Source organism: Oryctolagus cuniculus, chromosome 12 (genome assembly GCF_964237555.1).
Source record: "Oryctolagus cuniculus chromosome 12, mOryCun1.1, whole genome shotgun sequence".
Classification (NCBI taxonomy): Eukaryota; Metazoa; Chordata; class Mammalia; order Lagomorpha; family Leporidae; genus Oryctolagus; species Oryctolagus cuniculus.
Window position 1 is genome coordinate 85,657,924 of NC_091443.1, and position 23,327 is coordinate 85,681,250.

At 44.4% G+C, this 23,327-nt stretch overlaps 1 protein-coding gene across 26 annotated transcripts in view; it reads left to right on the plus strand.

Moving 5' to 3' along the window:
• The window catches only part of TLN2 (talin 2), a 480,480-nt gene that overhangs the window by 278,052 nt on the left and 179,101 nt on the right, over positions 1–23,327 (plus strand). For all 26 annotated transcript variants that reach the window (XM_070054308.1, XM_070054305.1, XM_070054330.1 and 23 more), the window contains 5 exons: positions 1,339–1,436; positions 3,547–3,676; positions 4,335–4,487; positions 7,050–7,192; positions 8,870–8,997. In XM_070054308.1, the coding sequence (XP_069910409.1) occupies positions 1,339–1,436; positions 3,547–3,676; positions 4,335–4,487; positions 7,050–7,192; positions 8,870–8,997 (652 nt within the window). The remainder of the gene's footprint in view (positions 1–1,338; positions 1,437–3,546; positions 3,677–4,334; positions 4,488–7,049; positions 7,193–8,869; positions 8,998–23,327) is intronic.

Sequence of the window (23,327 nt, forward strand, 5' to 3'; positions counted from 1 at the left end):
ACACATGTACACCTGCCACAGCTGTTAGGACCCGGGGCAAGGCTTCTGGTTCAAGCCCATGGAAGGAACCTTACAAACTTCTCCCTCAAAGTCATTAAAAGGGTTGGGGAGGCATTTGTTTGATATGCAAACTACAGGCCCCCATTAATCTGAGTTTAAATAAAAGACATTCATGTCATTTTATTTTCCCTTTCCTTTGTCCTCTCTCTACATTTCCCTGCTTTACTTAATGTTTATTTAACTGATAGTTGAGAAATTGGGATCATTCCCAACAGGACAACTGTTAGTATCAATGTGGGATAAAACTTGCCTTCAAAAATTGCAAAGGTCAAAGTGAAACATCCCATCAGGGCTCACTGTACGTCGAAATGGGTGTCTTTTAAAAGACCTACTTTTCAGAAAACACTTAGGTCCTTTGTTTGGAAAGCATTATGTATAGTTTCTTAATGCTGTGTTATTTTGAGATTACCCAGAAATAAATTTTGCTTACCTCCCAACCTTGTTCCAAGATTTGGTGGCATATCAGTTCACTGCCTTTAGTTTTCAGTCCCTTTGTTGTTGTTTCTCTCTGATTTGACAGTTTTCTTAGGGCTGCATTGCTGTACGGCTCCAGTTCGAAGGTAGAGAATTTGAAGACCTTGGAGTCATTTTTCCTGAGAAACAGCAGGAGCTCTGAGTGTGCTCTGGGTCCCTTAGGTGCCCATGAATTGCATTAAGGAAGCCACAAGTCCTTGGATACCACCTGATGCTGCTCCCCTCCTGCCAGCCGCCCCTGCCTTTTATACTTCCTAGCCAGATTCAGGAGTTCTGGGGAGGGCATGAAACTTAATTTTCTAGGCTTTTCCACAATTTGGTGGTCATGGGGGCAGGGACTGTACCTGTCCTGTGTGATGCTGTGCTGGGATGATGGAGGGATCCACAGGTGTAACCTATCCCCCTTTGCCTCAGTGGCCTTGGACTTGGGTGACACCTTCCTTAGTTTCTCCATGCCATCTTGTCATTCTTCAAGGAGTCTTGCCTGGTTTTCCCAGCAAGGAAGGAAGAACAAATCACCTCTAGTGAGAATGAAGTTTGAGCTGCATTGCTCTTGATATTTCTTTGTGCTGTAGACACAGCTATGGCCCATGGCTTTTTAGACACATGAGCCTTGTTTGTGGGTGCGTCTGCAGCTCTACTCTTAGCCTCAGCCCCAGCGGTCAGCTACATTGTCAGAATGAAATTTTTCTGTCTGGAGAAGGACACTCACAACCCTGCCGAGTAAGCAGGCTCAGGGCCTGCTACTCAGTGCTGGCTTCATCCCCACTGTATCTTCTCTGCTTATTTTTATTTATGTTCCAGCTTCTGACTATGGGCTGTTTCTTTCGGATGAAGACCCAAGGAAGGGGATATGGCTGGAAGCGGGCAGAACACTGGATTACTACATGTTGCGAAACGGGGTATGCTGCTGATTGCGTTTCTGTTTTCTTGTCTCCTCGCCGCTGAGTCTTCCATACATGCCAACATTTTTATGCTGTTTTGGGTCAAGAACATCTTACTAATATTTTCCATGTAACGTGCTTTGTACAGTAAGCACTGTCCAGGTGGGGACAGAAGATGTAAGCAACTCAGATACTTAGAATTCCCCAGAGGGATTGACACATTTGGGGTTGGGATGTGTGTGTGTGTGTTTCTTTTTTAATCAGGTTTGTGGACAATGCATGGTGCATTTAGGAATTTGAAGATCCCTTTAATCACTTCAAAGGTCAGGAGCAGAGCTTTGAGTCCTACAGGCTAAGAGGTCTTTTGTCTCAGTCTGTTTTCTCAAGGGTTTTCTTTCCTGGACTTGTGTTTATTTGAAAAGCAGAGAGACAGGCTGGCGCTGTAGCTCACTTGGCTAATCCTCTGCCTGCGGCGCCGGCACCCCGGGTTCTAGTCCCGGTTGGGGCGCCAGGTACTAGTCCCGGTTGCTCCTCTTCCAGTCCAGCTCTCTGCTGTGGCCCAGGAGGGCAGTGGAGGATGGCCCAGGTGCTTGGGTCCCTGTACCCGCATGGGAGACCAGGAGAAGCACCTGGCTCCTGGCTTTGGATTGGCGCAGCGCCGGCTATTGCAGCCATCAGGGGAGTGAACCAACGGAAAGAAGACCTTTCTCTCTGTCTCTCTATAACTCTCTCTCTGTCTCTCTCTCACTGTCTAACTCTGCCTGTTAAAAAAAAAAAAAAAAAAAAAAACGGAGAAACAGATTTCCCATCTCTGGTGCACTCCTCAAGTGCCTGCAACAGCTATGGCTGGGCCAGGCTGAAACTAGGAGCCTGGAACTCAATCCGGGTCTCCAACATGGGTGGCAGGGACCCAAGTACTTGAGCCATCGACTGCTTTTCCCAGGATGTGCCTTAGCAGGAAGCTGGCAGCAGGAATGGACCTGAGACTGAACTCAGACACTCCCATGTAGGATGTAGGTATCCCAAGTGGTGTCTTAACCGCTAGACCAAATGCCTGCCCCTGAAGTTAGCATTTGAAGCAGTTTCTGCATGTTGTTGGGCTCTGTAGTTGTGAGATACGATCCAGAATCTTTGTGTGGGAGGCATCTGTGTGTCTGGTGATAGAAAGTAAGAATAGAGAGAAAACAAAACATAATTCTAAAGGTTGTTGGAGACAGAATATTAAGCAGTGTTTTGTTTGGGAAAAATAAATTTCAAGTTGTAAATGTGAGTTGAATGACTATCAGTCATGGTAGCAGCCACCATGAAAATGGTTGTCTTATGAAGTAGGGAGAAGTGAAGAATCAACACAGTTAAATTTTCTCTTCAATATAACCTCCAGGTTACTGGAGTTTTGATGTATAAGATGGAGTGGACCTATCAGATTGGTCAGTATTCCACACAGCAAAGGTGAAATACCTGATATCAGGTAATTCCTCCCTTTGCATTTCTGCAAGGGGTTCTTCAAAAAGTTTGTGGAAAATGTGTATTATGGGAAAAAAAAGTGCTTGGATTTCCATTTTTTGCCCCCTTTTGATTCAATTTCCCACCAGCTGTTTAAAGTCCCCTCATTCTTATAAAGGCAATAATAAAAAAAAAAAGAACAAGTCTCTTGTTTAAAAATACTTCCCAATCTTATCTGATCTGACCTTACTATTGCAAGTATTTTGTCGCACTCTTAAGAAAACCACTACCACTTTATAAAGAATTATGGTATTTTATGTGTCATTACATAAATACAGATTAAAAATTTTTAAACAGTGTACTTCATATTTCACATGCAGGAAGGAGAATTTGCTTATGACAATAGTAAAATGGGAGATACACCATATCAGTTTCTTCAAAGGCATGTAGGCCTTTTTACAGAAAAATGAACAGAAGTTAGTTTTTAGTTAATTGTGAGCTTCAAGCAGTTGCATGATCAGATGTTTAAAGAAATCTGTATGAAAGCAATGATTAAGGTAGTGGCAGCAACCCATGAAATGGGAGAAAGATTTTCAAACAAGTTTTGGAAGAAAGGAACACCGTTGCTGGGGACTTTGTTAGATTTGCACACGGAGCGTGAGGTTTGCCTGTGATTGTGTTCCAGGATATTCTGGAATATAAAAAGAAGCAGAGACCTCAAAAAATCCGCATGCTGGATGGGTCTGTGAAGACGGTGATGGTGGACGACTCCAAGACCGTGGGCGAGCTCCTGGTCACCATTTGCAGCAGGATAGGTGAGCATTCCCGTGCCCCCGTTATGCCTGCTGCTCTGTTTTTAGTTACGTGCTTCTTGATCCCGCTCTCACGGGGCGTCTGGAAAATGTCTCACGTGCGCCCGGTCTTTTACTGTGCCGATCTTCACTCTGATGTACACCTGCGAACTTCTCACTGAGTCACAACTGAGAAGTTTCCTTTCCTTTTCCAACACAAAGGGGTTTCAGATTGAAAGCCATGTTCTGAAATTGTGTGATTACACCCTCCTCCGGCTCCCCGCGCTGAAGTTGCCTGCGGCATCACTGACGTCCACCATCTCCTTGGTCACTCCTGGTGATGGTGTTGTGATGGACAGCTTTTCCTACTGTAGCTTCTGTCATTCTGGAAAGCAAGTCTACTCCCTATCTAGAGGAGCCCTTCCAGTGTGGAAAGAAATGGCCTTGCCCAGCTCAGCTCCTCAGTTGCTCCTTATTTGATCTTGTTTTCAAGGTGCCATAGGCAGCCCAAGAGCCTTGGTCGTTACCAGAGTGACTTAGCCCGGTGGCCTCCCTGACCTCTCCCTGCATCACTAAGGCCTCTTTCTCCCCATTGCCTCCCTTCACCCCTAGGGCTATCCCAGGCTGAACGGGGTTGAAGAAATTTAATAATTTAGAATTACCACCTTATTTCCATTGCTAGGAATAACAAACTATGAAGAATACTCTTTAATTCAAGAAACTATTGAAGAGAAGAAAGAAGAAGGCACGGGTACACTCAAAAAAGACAGGACGCTGTTACGAGATGAGAGGAAAATGGAGAAGTTGAAGGCCAAGCTCCACACAGATGATGACCGTAAGTGCCTGCACAAGAAACATGGCTAGGGGCGTGGCTTTGCTGAGCCTCGGCCCCGCCCACCACCTATAGGACCCAGGGCAGGTTTTTTCTTTTTTTTTTTTAAACTTTGGGTGTTTTGGTCTCTGTCACTGAACGACAGAAGACTCTGAAAGAAATAAAAAGTAACTGTAATAGCAGTCCACATCTACAAAATAATCCCTTAGTATCAAATATATAAATTATCTCAGCATTTTCTCTATTAGCTTCGAAAATATTTTTAAACTTTTTTTAAAGATTGATTTATTTATCTGAAAGTCAGAGTTAGAGAGAAGAGGAGAGAGAGTAAGCAAGATCTTCCATCTACTGGTTCACTCCCCAGATGTCCATAATAGCCAGCGCTGGGCCAGGCCAAAACCAAGAGACAGGAGCTTCCATCCGGGTCTCCCATGTGGGTGGTAGAGACCCACAAATTTGGGCCATTTTCTGCTGCTTTTTGAGATCATTAGCAGGGAGCTGGATCAGGAGTGGAGTAGCTAGGACTTGAGCCAGTACCCATACAGGATGCCAGAGTTCCAGGCTGTGGCTTTACCCGATATGCCTCCCCTTCTAAAATATTTTTGATATTTTCAACTGGGAACAAAGTAGGGCATTTTACACTTAACTGAGTAGAGTCTGGTTCCTTTTATTTTCTTGCCTCGCCATTCAGTGTGTGTAAGACTCTAGATTGTGAATTGTATCCCATTTCCCACAGTAGTATGGATTTTATGGATTGCATACCTATGTTGTCATTTAACATGTTCCTCAGTCCTTTCAATTCCTTAGATCTGGAACCTTGGTTAGCTTCAGGTGTATCTGTTTGAGTTTTATCTCTTTTTTAAAAATGTATGCATTTGAAAGCAAGAGTGATACAGAGAAGGAGAGTCGGAGAGAGATCTTCTGTTCACTGGTTCAATCCCCAAATGCCCACAATAGCCAAGGCTGCACCAAGTCAAAGCCAAGAGCCTGGAACTCCATTCGAGTCTCCCATGAGTGTGGCAGGGTCCCAAGCATTGGGGCCATCTTCTCCTGCTTCCCCAGGCACATTAGCAGGGAGCTAGATTAGAAGCAGAGCAACTGGGACTCCAGTTGGTGCTCTGATATGGATGCCAGTGTTGTAGACATCAACTTAACCCACTATGTCAGAATGCTGGCCCCTCCTTTGTGTCTTTTAATAAAGGTAGCACAGTGGTGGTGTGTGCTTCCATGAGCAAGTTGTGTCTGATTGCCTTTGGCAGAGATGAGGGCTGAGTGGTAATAATAGCCATAGATGTCCATGGCCTAGATTCAGAATTTCCCTAGCAGTTAAACATGGTGATGTAATGCTAGTACAGAAAGGTCACATTGTACAGCCCCACTTTGTCTATATGGAAAAGCCATTGTGTAACCCTACGTGTCTCCGCATCTCATGCTGTGCACACCTTGCAGCCTGGCCCTCACTGGTGGACGCCATGACTGTCGTGTTTATAGCTCTTAGTGGGGCTGTCCTTCCCCCGACCCTCTCCTTGCCCCTGTTATTTCTGCCCTATTGCATTTCCAGTTGAGCCCAGAGAGTCATTCATGTGTGTGTGGTGAGGTCCATGGTTCGTATTCCTTGTGCTGTACTTGCCAACAGTCTACAGAAGCTGGATGATAACACTCATCCACAGCCCAGGGGTGAGCAGCTGTGCAATGTGCAGAGGATTGTGACCAGTTCCCATGCACCTACATGGGAGGACAGGTGCTCATGCTGGGTGTAGACAGGGTTCTGCCATCCCCGCCCTTTGTATTCCATTTCCCCCCTCCTCCAACCTCCCTAATTTACTTTTTATTCCTCCTTTCTGCTTGGGGTCATAGGTGACTCATTCTGCTCAATGTCTCTAAAAGACTTCACTTGATGTGACTAAAGTCTCTATTCATTTTTTTAAAAAGTATCATCTATCTATCTATCTAGAAGGCAGAGAGTGACAGAGAAGGGGAGACAGAGATTTTCCATCCACTGGTTTCTTCCCCAAATGCCTGCAATGGCCAGGGCTGGGCCAGGACAAAACCAGGATCTGGGAACTCCACCTGGGTCTCCCACATGGGTGACAGGGACCCTGCTACTTAGGATGTCATCCACTGCCTTCCCAGGTACAATAGCAGGAAGCTGGATTGGAAGCAGAGGAGCTTGGTCTGGAACCAGTACTCTGAAGTGGCATGTCGGCATCCCTAGCAGTGGCTTAACCCACTGTGCCACAACGCCTGCTCCCTAAAGTATCTACTGTTGATTTCAAAGAGGACCCTGTATCTGTTTTTAGTACGAGGAGCTGATGTCCTTATTCCCTCCCCCACCCCACCCCCTGGGAAGGCCCATGTTACAGATTCACTGTAGCGCTTCAGCCAACTGTAGAGATGACTTGAACTTTTTTCCTTTGTTTCCCTTTTGATCAATCTTATTTGAAAAGCACAGCTCTGATGTAAGCAGTCATTCTCTGCATCTGCATTCGCTGCTGTTTTGTTAAAACCCCTTTAATTAAGAGGGAAAATGAACATAGTTCTCCTATGTGTCTTGTTGTGTTGCAGTAAACTGGCTGGATCACAGCCGAACATTCAGAGAACAAGGAGTAGATGAAAACGAGACGTTGCTGCTTAGACGGAAGTTCTTTTACTCCGATCAGAACGTAGATTCCAGAGACCCGGTGCAGCTGAACTTGCTTTATGTTCAGGTACGGTACTTCCTGCTCAGGTGCAGAGGTGGGTGACGGCTCAGGAAGTGCCCGGCTGTGGCTTGTGGACAGGAGGAGCCCAGCTCGGGCTTCTGTCACTTCTGTGGTGTCCAGTTTGCAGCAGGTGCTGCCCAGGGTTCCTCATTTGTGTTTTGGTTCTGCTGCAGGTTGCTAGTGGACAACAGCTGCTGGCCCTCCAGAGCAGGCCCTCTCTTGTCCTCCCCTTAGCTTCCCAGGTCAGGGCCCATGGCCAGTGCTCTCTCTGCCTGGCCTTGAGAGACAATTGTGTGACATTTAAGTGGTTCACCATTACAACTACACTAAAGCTTTCTTGGCTAGCATCTTAGAATGCAAGAAGATATTGGTCAGAAAATCAGTACCACTCACTTACTGAAAGATCACCTCTTGGGAAACCTTGATATATTTACTTTTAACTAATTGCTGAACCCCAGATGATTCACTTAATATATCTGCATTGCAATTGCTCCCTGTGAAAGATGTGGATTTTGCACACAATTGCCCTGAATATTTGTTTACTCAAGGGAAACAGCATCCCTCTTTTTCCCACCTTGATACTTTCCTTGCATCCTTTCCTTTCCTCTCTTCCCTTTCTTCTCCTTCCATTTGTCTGCCCATAAAGATAATGCAGGATCAGCAAACTGTAGCCACGCCCTCTGCCTGTATATGCAAATAGTTTTATTGGAACAACTCATTCATTTCAGTCTTCCCTGTTGGTAACCCTGTTACATAGTTGTTGATGTGTTTTTTGTGGCTGCTCTCAAGCTCCAGTTGCAGAGTCCAGGAGTTGCAGTGCAGACTCCTTGGCCCTGGAGGTCTGAAACATTTTTTCTTTGACCTTTTAGAGGGGAAGTTTGCTGACTCCTGAGTTAGCAGGTGGAAGAACAGCGTGGAAAGGGGGCGAGGCAGGGAGGGGTTGAGAAGCTAGGAGGAAGAGGGATACTCAGACAATGCTTACTGGTTCAGTTCCTAGAGTGATAGCCAAGAGTGCGCATTTCAGGGTGGTCTGGGGGTGGTTGAACTACAGAAAGGAACCATGGGAAAAAGATGGATGAGTAGCAACAGCAGGGATGGACTGGGCACTGGGAGGAGGGCTCGGCCACCTCGAGCTCCCCATCTGAGGACTGTGCTTTTGCCTCCCTTGTCCCCTAAGCATCTTGAGTCTTGAATTCTTGTCTCTCTATGTGTATCCACGTGTCTTTCTCTGAATTAATGTTACTATTTTTCTGGAATGGATGTTGGGTTTATTTTGCTTTTAGGTATTTTTTTTCTGCTGACTTTGCTCTTTCTGAGCATTCCTCGTACATTATGTTTCTATTTTGGCCAGAGTCCCACCATTTCCCAGGATTTTCCTTTTGCCCTTTAGTTTATGTCATGGCTTCTGTCTCCTAGCTTCTTGTCTAGCTCTGCTTTTGATAAACCAGACCCCGCCCCCCCAACTCTGCTTCCCATCTGAAGGCCATTTGGGGCCAGGCTTCCTTTCCTTTTGCCTTAATTCTGCTGTGGTCCATGCACCTGCAGCATCCTGGGTGAGTCACTGTGGGCCGGCTGGTGCCTGTTCGTGCCTCGGGGAGAACTGGTGCTCGGGCACAGGAAATGTGTCCATGAGGACAAATATGCCCCAAGCCCCTGATGCTTCTTCCCCCTTTTATATTTCAGGCTCGAGATGACATCTTGAATGGCTCCCACCCTGTCTCCTTCGAGAAAGCTTGCGAGTTTGGTGGATTTCAAGCCCAGATACAGTTTGGACCTCATGTGGAGCATAAACACAAGCCCGGATTCTTGGAGTAAATGATCTTTGGTTTTGCTTTGTTCTTTTCTCCTGCTCTTTTCCTTTTACCTGTTTGATTTTTTTTTTTTTTTTAAGATTTTTTTGTAAAGAGTTACAGACAGAGGATGAGAGAGAGACAGACAGATATCTTTCATCTGCTGGTTCACTCCCAAATGGCCACAACAGCCAGAGCTGGGCCAGGCCAAAGCCAAGAGCCTGAAACTCCATCCAGGTCTCCTATGTGGGTGGCAGGGGTCCAACTACTTGGACTATCTTCCTCTGCTTTCCAAATCTCATTATCAGGGAGCTAGATTGGAAATGGAGCAGCTGGAACTCAAATCAGAACTTATATTGGATGCCACCATCAGAGACTGCAGCTTAACCTGCTCCGCCCACAATGTGGGCCCCTTATTTTTGAGCTAGATACTCAAAATGTGCACGCAAATTTCATTCGGTTGAGAGAGTAATAGCTTGTACTCAAGTGCATGATCAAACATGTGGACCTTACTTTTTGGAAAGCAAGCAGCCCTGGAATGCAGAGTGAGTGTCACTGTCAGGGTCATCCTGCCACATGTGACGTCCTCTGCACCCTTCCACGCTTTGTCTCCTGTCCTGGGATATGTGTGGAATTGAGGAGCTTGCTTACTTCCTCTTCCATCCGTATGAAATTCCTCCTTCATGGTAGACCAAACCTTGTCCCCTGTCCCTTTCATTTCTTCTTCAGTTTCCTTGATTTTAACATTGGAGTATATTCTTTGTTGCTGTGAAAATATGATGTACAAGTGAAACACTTGGGCTCCTCTTCACCCAGTTGTCCTTAATTCTCTGTTACAAAGTAGAAGATGATGGGTTTTTTCCTGGTTGCAAACTCTGTGATTCAAGAGAAAGTTCACCATGTGGATTTACCAGGGCTGCACAGAAAGTGGGTGTTGAAGTTGGGTTTCCTGGAGATGCCCAGCAGGGTGCCCCAGCCGCGTACATGCTGCCATTGGCTGATGTGTGCCTCTTGTCCGCTGGGAATTTTCCAAGGGTTTAATAGAAATATCTTGGTCTGGTAATATTCCTTTTCATCATCTTTAGAACCCACGCTCACCCTATTTCCCTTCTGGTGGCTCTCACTGTGAATGAAACCTTTGGGTAAGAAAAAAAAAATCACCTTAGAGCCATATAGAATTACCCCATGTTCAACAGCAGGCTCTTCCCCCCAAGAGAATCTCCCATGCTCAGTCACATGCTCTTCCTGGAGTGTTACTTCTAGAGGCTTTGGAAGTGGATCCCAGATGTGGATGTCCACTGGCCGTGGGGGCGTCTGCGCTCTGTATGTCCACTGGCTGTGCAAGCGTCTGTGCTCTGGATGTCCACTGGCCGTGGAGGCGTCTCCGCTCTGGATGTCCACTGGCCGTGGGGGCGTCTGCGCTCTGGATGTCCACTGGCTGTGGGGGCGTCTGAGCTCTCCTGGAGGATATACTGCTACCTGGCATGAGGTCATCTACTGCATTGAGGTCAAGTGTTATGAGAGAAGAGTGTAATGAAATGGTATTTTTCCTTGACCTCTGTTTCACTTTGTTGGAGGTCATTGGTTCCAATCTATACCACTGAGTAAGAGGGAAACCTGGTATTTCTCGTGGTGGCAGAGACTGCCTGTCCAGCATGCTGTTGGTTCTAATCCTGGTTGTTTAAAATGCTCTTGGGCTGGCAGATACCAGGGAGCCTTTCCAAAGTGAGTGTTGTCTTCCCTTCTACCGTGTAGTGACCTGAGAATGGCTTTAAACATTTTCTGTCCCTTGCTTTGCAATGTGTTCTTCAAATGTGACATCCGGCCAAGTGTTCCTCAGATGTGTGTCTCCCTGCCTGGTTGGGCTGCCTTCTGCAGGAGTCCCTGGAGCTTGCTTTTCTGTTCAGACACCTTACCAAAGGCCATGTGCACACGTTCTTTCATTAGTTTCCACGTTCTCGTGTTCTACCCTGAGGATAATGACCACAGAAAGTAATGTTCAGAACACCAAGAACTAATTAGACCTTGCTAAGTAGACCTTGTTTGTTTCATGTTTCTTGAGTGACTGATGAAGAGGGAAAAAATGGAGGGAAGGATGATAAACCACATTTAAATGAAATTATGACCTGTTTTTAACCTTGCGTAGCGGTAACCTGGTGTGTGGGAAAGAGATCCACGTGCTGCCATTCACTGGGTGTCTAAACTGTTGCTGTCGCTTTGTTAGTGCCTTTTCTTCAGATCACTGGCGGAGCTGCTTCTCAGGGTCCACTTGGGGATGGAGAAAGCGGTGTTTTATGGGATCCAGAAGCAGTGCTGAGAGGGCAAGTGGCGTGTTCACAGGTAGAGTTGCTCTGTAAATAGCTCTGATTTCTCATGTGGCTCTAGCATTTTCAAAGGCATTCCTGCTCCCAGGGCCAAGCTGCCCCTTTGATTGGTTTTCTAATCTGCAGCAGAATTAGGGATGCACTTAGAGATGTCAATACAAGGTCCTTTGCTCTCTTTGCTAGTGTCCTCGGTGCGCCAGCCAATTCCTGGTGATGTTACTGTATTGCTGACTGCTTGTGTCAAGATTACAATCTAATAATCAGTGCCTTGGCATTGGTCTTCTTAATGGCGTGTACTGCAATTTATGGTTCTACTGAGTGCTCTGTACTCACACTCCAGTAAAAATATGCTTCTCTTCATAAACCGAGGTAGTGGAAGTTAAGCAATTATATTGAGCCAGTTTTCTTTTTCTATGATTATATTGTAAAGCTCATGCCTCCAGTGGTACATGTACCCTTTCTCAGATTCCAAATTAAAATAAGCGTGTTATGCCTGGTGGCAATTATTTTTCCGTCTGAATTTGATTTACTTTTTAATTAGACCATATCTAGTCTAGGTAATGAGACATTTTCATTTAATGTAGATAGTTAATTGCGTATGTTCTTGCTTATGAGGTACAGGTAAAATTTCCTGAGGATATGAGTCCCTTATTAATTAAAACAAAATAGCTAGACCACCTTTCTCTGATTTGCAAGTTGCGTGATTAGATCCTGATTCTGCCCGGCCTGTCCCTGGTGACTGACTGGGCTGTATTTTGCTGTGTTGAGGTCTTTGCCCATCTAGTTTTCATGTGGGACACTCAAACAATCGAGAAGATAAAGAAGTAATAATGAGAGGTGGGCATTTAGTGCACAGTTAAGATATGGCTTGGGATACCCATATCCCATATTGGAGTGTCTGAGTTCAAGTCTTGGCTCTGCTCTCTTTTCCAGCTTCCTGGAAGGCAGTAGGTGATGGTTTAAGTGGTTGGATTTGGCCACATAGATGCACGATCTAGAACGAATTTGGGCTGCTGGTTTTGGCCTGGCCCAGCCTTGGCTATTGTGGGCATTTGGGGATTGAACTAGTGGATGAAAGATCTCTCTCTCTCTCTCTCTCTCTCTCTCTGTGTGTGTGTGTGTGTGTGTGTGTGTGTCTGTCTCTGTCTCTCTCTCTCTCTCTCCTCGCCCCCCTCTATCTCTGTGACTTTCAAATAAAAATTTTAAAAGATTAATTAAAAAGTAATAATCATGAGATTGAATTTGTGACTAAGACAGGTTGAAGGTACAGTCACCAAAATTTCAGTGACATAGGTTCTAATAAAGTACATGGGGGTATGTTTAATGAGTATTTTTTTTAATCTTTACAAAATTTGTTTAGCATTTTAAACTGTCTGCAGAATGTGAATATTTTTATAAGAGTCTTTTTCAATTTTCTTCAGGCTTTTCCATGATTTCTAGATCCAGTACTATCTTAGCAAAAGTATTCATTTAGAATAATGAAAAACAGTCCAAAATAATAGATTTCAGGGATTTAAGGATTATTTATATATCCCATGTACTTTATAGATGAGAGAAATAGGTGCTAGAGAGAGATGGTGACAGAAGTAAAGCACAGAGCTGTGTATAGCTAGAAGCCAGAAGAAAGCCAGGTCTCTCAGTTTGAGTTTGATGTGCTTTCATTACATGACATTTTTCTCAGTCACATCCATGGAGTCCCGGCAAGGGATGTTTTATTGGGGCATGAAATAGAAATAATGCATAATTTAACATCAGGCATTTGCTTCATGTTCTCCTGTGTCCTCCTGTGTTTAGCAAATGCTTGCAGAAAACATGCCCAGTGTTCTTTTCTAACTCACAAAGGATGTGCATGTGTGTCCTATTGTGCCAGAGACGGGGAATGCATAAGGGAGCTATTACACACCGTTTCCTTGCCATCTGTGAGTCTGTAGCCTGTGTGGCCAGCAAACATATGAAGTGGTTATTATGGAGAGCCAGATCATGGCTGTAGTTGTTTCAACACAGTTCATCCTTTTCACTAAGTTTTCAATGCAGGGTGGTCTCCTTGGGATGCTGACCATTGCGGTGCAGGTTGTGGGGATGGAGGGAGTTGTTCTTAGAATGGTAGGAAGCAATGTTGATCAAATAAATTGATATAATAGAATATCATGCTGAAGGAGAATCCTTAAAACAGCCGTAAGAACACAATCTATTAAGGGTAACTCAGGGGTCTCAGAAACATGATGGAAAAGTGGTAGTGACCAAAGCCAAAGCCTTCTGTAGACCTTAGAGTCTGGGATAATAAGAGTTACTGATCCAAAATTGAGAGCTTAAGTTAAGTATGTAGGGTAAAACTGAAGGGAACTGCAGAGATGGCTATAGAATACTCATTGTCAAATTTGTTGATTTTAATTTTAATGTATTTGACATGTTTCATAATGAAACTGTTGGGAAAATGTTGAAGAAAGCCCAAGAAAATAGAAACTGATTCTATAAGAAAATGAAGAAAACCAGACTTTGTGTTGAATAAGATTTTCAGTACTGTTTAAAACAAAGAGCAGTAGAGTCTAACTTCTGGCCCAGTGCAGGAAGAGCAGGGAAGAAATAGAGAAAATTTGACTGTTAAAGTAAGAGTTATTTATTCAGGGTGGATTGTGGGAGCAGAGTGGGAGAGAGTTTGGTCAATAGAATGCACAAAATAAAGCAAGTATTTCTAAGTACATTAAGTATCACACCAAATACAAGTAAATCAAATCCAGCATTTCATAGTTTCTCATATTGGATAGAATTTTTGGAAAGTCTAGGTCTGTACCACTTCTCAGAGATACACTTGGAATTTTAGGACAGAGGAAAGTTTAAAGCAAACTCATAGAAAATGATGTACCAAGAAATTACTAATTAAAGCCAGAGAAGCTACATTTAAGTATACTTTAAAGCAAACAAAGTATGAGTCAAGATTAAAGATGAGGGGCTGGCATTGTGATGTAAGGGGTAAAGTGATGCTGCCATCCCATATGGGCACCAGTTTGAATCCCAGCTGCTACACTTCTCGTCCCTCTTCCTCCTGATGTTCCTGTAAAAGCAGTGGAAGATGGGCCAAGTACCTGGGACTCTGCACCCATGTGGAAGACCTGGATAAAGCTCCTGGCTCCTTGCTTTGGCTTGGCTCAGCCCAGGTCACTGCAGCCATTTGGGAAGTGAACCAGGGGATGGAAGACATCTCTTTCTGCCTCTGCCTCTCTATAATTCCACCTTTCAAAAAATAAATGAATCTTAAAAAAAAAAAAAAATGAAGAGGCTAAACTAGGGAACTGAGCCAGGCTCAAGCCCAGGCACTGGGATATCCCAAACACTGGCTTCACCACTGTGCTGCGTGCCCGCCACATGATGAAATAATCTTGATGGTACAAAACTGTAAGGCTTACCAGGAATCCATGTGACTATCTTTAGACTAATAAACAATATTTATAACAGGTATCAGTTAAAATCTGATATTGGATACATTCCTTTTTTTTTTTTTAAGATTTATTTATTTATTTGAAGTCAGTTACACAGAGAGGGTGGGGAGGTGTCTTCCATCTGATGGTTCACTCCCCAGTTGGCCGCAATGGCCAGAGCTGTGCTGATCCGGAGCCAGGAGCCAGGAGCTTCTTCCAGGTCCTCTACATGGGTGCAGGGGCCCAAGGACTCAGGCCATAACAAAGAGCTGGATCAGAACTGGAGCAGCTGGGTCTTGAACCGGCACCCATATGGGATGCTGGCGCTTGAAGCCAGGGTATTAACCCGCTGCGCCACAGCGTGGGCCCCAGATACATTCCTTTTAATGCCCAGAGGGATGCTGGTTCCCAGTGCTGCTTATGCACACAATACTGAACATCCTAACAAGTGCAACAGCAAAGGAAAAGAGATAAACACTATCATTCTTGATGAAACAAAAATGCTTTTGCTGCAAATGATGTTTATCTACATAGATAATCCATTCAGTATATAGAGAAGGTTATTAGAATTGGAACCACAACTTAAGAAAGATCTCTGGGGGAAAAAGATCAATATGTAATAGCAAGTAGTATTCCCATATGTCAAACAATGTAAATGCAAAAAGGAGATACCTTTTATGATAGTAACTAAAAGTGTTAATTTAGCTAGAAGGGAAGCTGTCCAACAGAATCCAATATCTAACCAAGAAAATGATAAAAAAATGAAAATATATTGAAGAGCATGAAAGAAAGTCTGAAAAAAATTGAGTGATTTTTGCTATGTGAATGAATAGGAAACTTCTTTCACAAAGAGCACTTCTACCTAAATTTTCTTTGAATTCCATGTCATTCCAATCAGAATCCCACTTTGGTAGTTTGAAAACCTATTCTCAATGTGGATATCTTAATAAAGCTATTAAAAAATCAATATGAAGTAGTCAAGAATCAAGAATGGCCAAGGCTAATTGAAGATAAGTGGAGGATTCCTATAACCATCACAATTTTTTTAAAAGTAAGTAATTAATCTTGTTAGCATACATTGATAAAGTAGTTCAGAGGTTTGGTGAGCCTACCTTTATTAAAATTATTTATTAGGCAAAGGGTATCACCAAGAGTGAATCCCAAATCAGAAAAAAAATACATATTTGCAATGCATACTACTAAGAACAAATTAATATCCAGAAGATAATTAAAAAGCAAAAAATCCTCCAAGAAAAAGATCACGAGGCTATCAGTAGGCACTTTACACAGCAGAAAATTCAATTGGCTTCTAAAAATATAAAAAGATAATCATCCTATAAATAATTCAGAAAATGCAAATTTAATAAGGGCATAGTGTTCTATGGCTGTCAGAGGGGCCTGAGTGTAAAGTATAAAAACACCAACATTCATTATAGGGAAGACAAGACATTGCAGAATAGGAATTGTTGTCCTTAAAAATATTCACATAAAGAGAAGCAGGATACATTATTGTTTTAGAAGACATTAAAATAACCATGGACAGTAACTTCAAGAAAGAGAGGACTGTGGGACTCCAGCTAGACCTGTCATCTCTGTTTCTCCCATAGAAGAAGGTGGCAGTTACAAGGCAAATGTGGCCACATGTTAACATGCATTTCTCCTCAGCAGTAGATCCACTTGAGTACTTCAGAAAAATTCATGGAAAAAAAATGGAGTGAAATAAATTTATTTTGGTGCATTGAAAGCCATGAACAGTTCTCTCATCATAGCCATTTTCCATGACCTTTTTGAAGCACGATCCTGTAAGTTATGAGGCATATACTTGTCTGTGATTTGAAATGTCTGATAATTAATGTTTCTTTGAAAAAGACCATTGCAGTAGTCCAGGTGTGTGTGCCTTGAGGTTGGGTATATAACATGTGGCAAATGCAAAGCTAGTAAATAAAGAAGGCCGGAAGAAAAGTTCCATCTGTCTATGTTATGGGGAAAAATGGGCCAGTGCTCGGTGCAGGCAGGCAGGTCCCTGGTGGAGGAAACCACTGTCACCCTTGATGATTGTGTCTCCTTTGTCCTGGTGTGTATTCCTCAGAAGTCTTTTACCAGGCAAACAAAGCAAGCCAGGCTGTGAATCTTTGTTGTGAAAGAATTTAGAGTGGACTTGGAAATTTTCCCCCACAAACTCAAGTAATTCTACTGTCAACAAGCAAAGCTTTTGACACAGTAGGAGGCCTCAAGTTGGTTTTTTGCTTGGCATCTGTTCAAACACATCTTCCCCCTTTGGAGTTGGTCCACTGCGTGCTTTTGTCAGGATAATTTGGCTGTTGATTCTCTGTCTTCAAAGTAACAGTGAAGCAGGCGGTTCAGCTTCGATTTTCTTTATCAGTGCTCTTTTAACTCTTGTTTCTCACCACCATCCTCCACTAAATGCAAAGTAGAATGCAGTAAAAAAGGCCATTTGCATACCTTTTTGCTCTGTGGTTTTCTTACTGTTCTATGCTGTCCTGTGTCCTCCTCTCAGGTGATGACCATCTCCCAGCACAGCTCCTACACCTGATGCCCGCATCCCTCCCTCCATTAAACTCTAGATCTTTGAAACCTCCACCTCAGAATCTATGCAGCCTTGAGCCAAGTTCCTGGGCAGTAGCTGTCCTGACATTACACGTCACCTGGATTGGTTCAGGACCACAGATCTGTTATGATAGGTCTTCAGATGCACTTGCTGTGGTTTGGACGTGATCATAGTCTAGGTGGAGCCTTTGAAAGTGAGTAAGCCATGAGGGCTTCTCCCTCCAGAATGGGGTTAAGGCCTTGGTAGATGAGGCTTCTTGGGGGCCCCATTTGATAAGGCGTTGACTCTGGGATACACACATCCCAGCTCTGAGTGCCTGGGTTTGACTCCTGACTTAGCTTCTGTTTCCAGCTTCTTGCTGATGGATGCCCTGGGAGGCAGCAATGACAGCTCAAGTACCAGGTTCCCTCCACACATGCTGGAGACCTGGATTATATCTTGGCTCCCAGCTACTGGCTTCTTTCTGGCCTGGTCCTGGCTGTTGGAGGCATTTGGAGAGTGAACCAGTGAGTGGCAGATCTTTCTCTGCCTCTCTGCTTTTCAAATAAAAAGTGAACTTTTAAAGGTTAAGAAGTGAATGAGACTGCTTGCCACATTTGGCTGGGCTCCTCTGCCTCTTGTGCCTGCGAGGACACAGCTTCCTTCCCTTCTAGGGAAAGCAGCTCTCACCAGGCACCTCACCTGCTGGAACCTTGATCTTGAACTTGCCTGCCTCCAGAACTGTGAGAAGGAATTTCTTCTCATAGCAGTCCCAATGGAGTAATACACAAACATGCATGCCATTTTCTTTCTCTGAGCATTTCCTAACTCTGTATTTCCTTTGTTACAGCTTCAGTTAACAAAATGTAACCAGTACTCTGTCACACAGGCCTGGCTTGAAATCCAGGTGTGTCTGGTTCTGTAGTCTGAGCTTTCAACCCCCTGTCCCAGTGGCTGTCCAACTTCAGTCTGCATCAGAACCTGTAGAGAGGCTCCCTGAAAGCTGGCCTCCTGCCAGAGCCTCTGCTTCCCCAGCTTTGTGAGAAAGCTGTGAAGGAGTATTTCTACCACATTCCTGGGTGGTGCCGGGGCTCCTAATCCTGGGACCGCACTTTGAGAACCTTGTGGGATCCCAGATTTGAGAAGCTGCTGCTGATTACTTGGCGATGAACAAAGTTTGGAGAAGGAAACCTGGGTGCTCACTGGGTGCCATGGTCCCTGTCCATCTCTGCCTTCTCTCCCCTCCATGCCTCTGCCTGCTGCTGGGTGGATGCTCTGCTTCCTCCTTCATGTGTTCCTGTGACTGCCCTCGCCACTCCTGAATGAGGGGGCGTCCCTTGTGGGTATCTCATATGTGGATATCTCATATGTGGATATTTCATATCTCACAGTTGCACTCTTGGGTAGCACTCCTCCTGCTTTTCTGGTCATTAAAACAGTTCAAAGCAGTGAAGATCTGCCCACTGTCGTGCTGCTACAAGGTGGCCACTCGGGGCAGTTAGCATGCTTCAGGCCACAGCTGCCTCCCCATGTACTTGTAACTTGTTGCCAAACCAGAAAACAAGTTTGTGCCCCCTGTTGGGGAATTAGAGAGGTTGCCTACATTTTATTTGAGAAAATGAGATTCTATTTTATACACCATGGAACATGACTTGGCCTTACAGAAAGGAGATTCTGCCCATTTGCACCAAGCTGGAAAAACCTAGAGAGTATTATGTCCTCAAGGAAAATAAGCCAGGCATAGCAGTTAAAATCCTGCATGATCTCACTTACGGAAAGTAAATTTTACAAAAATAAATAAATAAAATAAAAGAGTAGAAGGGGAAGCCGGGGGAGGATGGAGTGAGAAGGGTGCAGACTCCGAGTTACGTAGGCCAAGTCTGGGAGCTCCACACAGCGCAGGGGCTATGTTATTACTTCCCTACACTGGAAATTGGTTAGAAGTAGATTTTAGTTTCCTTTGCCACAAAAGTAACTTCATGAGAGGAGAGGCTTGTTCATTAGTTGATTATAGTAGTTTTTTCACTCTGTATATCAAAACGTCATATTTTAAATACATGACATAAGATAACAACTGTTCCTTAAAATGAAGCAAGGTTTTAGTGAACATCTGGATTCGATTCCAGATCCTGCTTCTTCAAACATGTCAATTATTAAATTCACCCTCCTTGATTCTGCTGATTTCAGACAATTCTAAAAATGCAACTGTACCATCTGGTCCCTGTTTTCCTGATGTGAGGAGTATGTCTGGGGCTCCTCCAATGGAGATGGTCTCAGATATTCATCACCTGGGGTGATTGAAGAATTCCTCGGAGGGCCAGGGTGTGCAGTGCATACACCACCGTCTTTGGAGCCCACCGATGAGGCTTCACTTGAGGGCTGGGACTCTGGACAACTCTATGTCATTGAGCTGCATTATCCATGTATAAAATGGAATTTTTTCTTTCTAGGGTCATTGTCAGGATTTAATTAATCTATTATATATGCAAAGCACCTGGAACAGTCAAAACATTTAACAAATGATTTGGACTTTAGGTTGGATAATCCAAAAAGTTGCTTAAAGTGTAGAGTCATAGCACGTGCCACATACCTTTCAGAAACCATTTATTTTACCTTTGAACCTGGGCTTTCATGTGCCATTCTCTTGTTGCAGGGTGAAAATACTTTGTGTGAGTAAACTGGTTGGGTTTCTGCAGTGTCTGTTTTATATGACTCACAAATAATACATCATCTAGGGGCTGGCATTGTGGCTCCATGGGTTAAGTGCCACCTGCGATGCCAGTATCCCATGCAAGCAGGTGCCCCCATTTCTTCTGTTCTTTAAGACTTTTTATATTTCTTTGAAAGGCAGTTAGAAAGATTTTCCATCCACTTGTTCACTCCACAAATTGTCACATCAAAGGCAGGAGCTTCATCCAGGTCTCCCACATAGGGGTGCAGAGGCCTAAGCACTTAGCCATATTCTTCTTTCCCAGGCACATTAGCAAGGAGATGGATCATAAGTGATGCAGCTGGACTCTACTTCCCATCCAGCTCCCTGCTAATGCTACTGGAAAAAGCAGCAGAAGATGGCCCAAGTGCTAGAGCCCCTGCCATCCATATTGGAGACCCAGATGAAGTTGTGGCCCTTCGGAGAATCAGTAGATGAAAGATTCCCTACCCCCCAGTCTCTAACTCTGTCAAATAAACAAACAGATAGATAGAACAGAATAGTTAAAAACAATGGTGAGGCAGCCTCAGGACAGAATATTTGGAGATGTTTGTGAATTTTTTTTCTATTAAGTTTTTTGCAAGTTGTTTCACCCTCATCTAATAATTCTTTGTAAATATTTACCATTAGGAAGCATTTGGTAGCTCACTTTTTACACTGCTTTAGCATAGTTCCTACACCTCTCAGTATGTTAAGTAATCCTGTCCTACACGAGAGCACTTCAAAATGTTCATGGAAAATGTAATTAAAAGATAGACTTATTGTGACACAAAAACTTGAGATCCATGCATACCCAGTTTAAGGAAAATGTGTATCTTAAAACTGCATAGACTTCAGAATTTTTTACAACAAAATGAACTTATCTTTTCGTCGCCCATTTCCATGAACTTTTTGAAGTGTCCTCATACAGCCAGCTGGGCCAGTGTAGGAGTCAGGGTTCGAGAGAGAGGAGTCTGTTGGCTGCACACTTTCAACCTCCCATGGCTCTGAGAGAGTAAGAAGAGCCTTGACTGATCTCCTTACGTTGGAATAGAGGATGGGTTATTACCAATGCATTCAGATAGGACAGTCCTTTTAAAAAGAAAATAAAGGCTGGCATTTGGTTTTGGAGAAGTAAGGTCTGAATGCAGCATTTTAAGGTAACTGCTCTCTTTAAGATGGGACTGACTTATTTTGAAAGTCAGAGATAGAGGGGCAGACACAGAGAAGGATCTTCTATCGCTGGTTCATTCCTCAGATGGCTGCAACGAACAAGGCTGGGCCAGGCTGAAGCCAGGGGCCAGGAGCCTCATCCAAGTCGCCCACGAGCCTCATCCAAGTCGCCCACGTTCCTTTCCCAGGCCATTAACAGGGAGCTACATCAGAAGTGGAGACGCTGCGGGACTGGAACCAGGGCCCATATGGGATGCTGGCATTGCAGGTGGTGGCTTTACCTGCTATGCCATAGTGCCAGCCCCTAAGGTGGGACTTTATTTTTTATTTTTATTTTTATTTTTTGACAGGCAGAATGGACAGTGAGAGAGAGAGAGAGAAAGGTCTTCCTTTTCCGTTGGTTCACCCCACAACGGCCGCTGCAGCTGGTGCACCACGCTGATCTGAAGCCAGGAGCCAGGTGCTTCTCCTGGTCTCCCATGCAGGTGCAGGGCCCAAGGACCTGGGCCATCCTCCACCGCACTCCCGGGCCACAGCAGAGAGCTGGACAGGAAGCTGGACAGAATCCGGCTCTCTGACCAGGACTAGAACCCGGTGTGCTGGTGCCACAGGCAGAGAATTAGCCTGTTGAGCCGCGGCGCCGGCCAAGGTGCCAGTGGGAGGAACTGTGCTTGGCCAGTGCTTGCTTAATTAAAAAATATTTCCAATCAAGTTTAACAATCTGACCCATTTTCTCGGGGAAGCTGAAAGATTTCACTTGCACACACATCCTAGATGCACCGGAGCCTTGCAAACCCAGGATTGGTGAGGAAAGCAACCATGGGGCTGCAACAGCTGCTTGGCAGGAAAGTTGGGGGGATGACGGCTACCTGCTCCTTCCCCCCTCTGTAGCCCCATGCACCTTGAAGACTTACTGGGGAAATGCACACTGAGTGCACACCCAACGCATGCATGCACAGAGACACACATCCCGTATTTTAACACACTTGAAATTCCCAGAATCAACATCAGCTCATGTCATGCCTGGAGGGTCCCTGTGGAAGCTGTTTACTATGTCTCCTGAAGAAAAGGTGGGTGGCCAGTTCATACAGGAGTGTTTTGCAGAGTTTTAATGGGAGGGTGCGTGTTGCAACACACAGGGCTTTCTGGCCGTAGGTGTCCAGCATCTTCTGTGCCTGCCGGCCCACCACAGGCTGCCATCCTAGTAGTAATGATTGTTGTGAAAGGGCTTGCTGTGGCGCCCCTTTGGGGTGCTTTTCCCATCCTACATCCTCGACCAGGTCTCTGTTGATGGCATAGGAGCTGCTGTCCACAGGCCCACAGCACTGGCCACCCACAGTCCTCATTGTTTCAATTGTGTCCTGCAAGGACCCGCTCCTGGTCAGGCAGGCTGAGGCTCTCTTGAGCTCTCCACCATGATCTCCGCTAAGTCTTCACTTGTCTGTGACTCGGCTTCCCCTTCTGTCATGGTGTTTTCTCTCTTGTTCATTCTTACCCATACATCCAGGCTGCTGCTGATAGATCCCTCCTGTGTACTGAGTTGAGATCTCGCGATGAAGCCACAATATATTTAAATTTTGTCAATAGAAGTGGTTTGTAGGTTGACCAGACTTCATTATGCAATTCTTTTAGATTACTAAGTAATTTCCCCTGGTAGGGGCAAACCACATTTTATTTACCCATTCATCAGCGGATGACATTTAAGTTGCTTCTGTCTTGTAGCTATTGTGAATAAAGCTGCTGTGAATGTTTGGGTACAAGCTTTTGTTTGGTGTACAGTGCATGAGGTTCCATTTCTCCATGCCCTTGTCAGCGCTTGTTGTTGTCTACCTTTTTGATTGTAGCCGCCTTTCTGGGTATGCAGGAATATTGTGGTATGACTTTTCTTTGTAGATCCCAAATGAAATGGCTAATGCTGTTGAACTTATTTTCATGTGCTTATTGGCCATTTATTTACCATCTTCAGAGAAATGTAGGTTCAAATCTTCTGTCCTTTTTACTTAACTGGTTAATTTGTCTTTTTATTCAATTGCAAGCATTTTTATATATTCCGGATTCAATTCCTTATCAGATACATAATAGGGAAATTTTTCTTTCTATGGGCTCTATTTTCTCTTGATGCCATCCCTTGCATTTCAAAAGTTTATAATTTTGATGCAATCAATTTTATCTATTTTTTTCTTCTGCTGCATGTGCTTTTG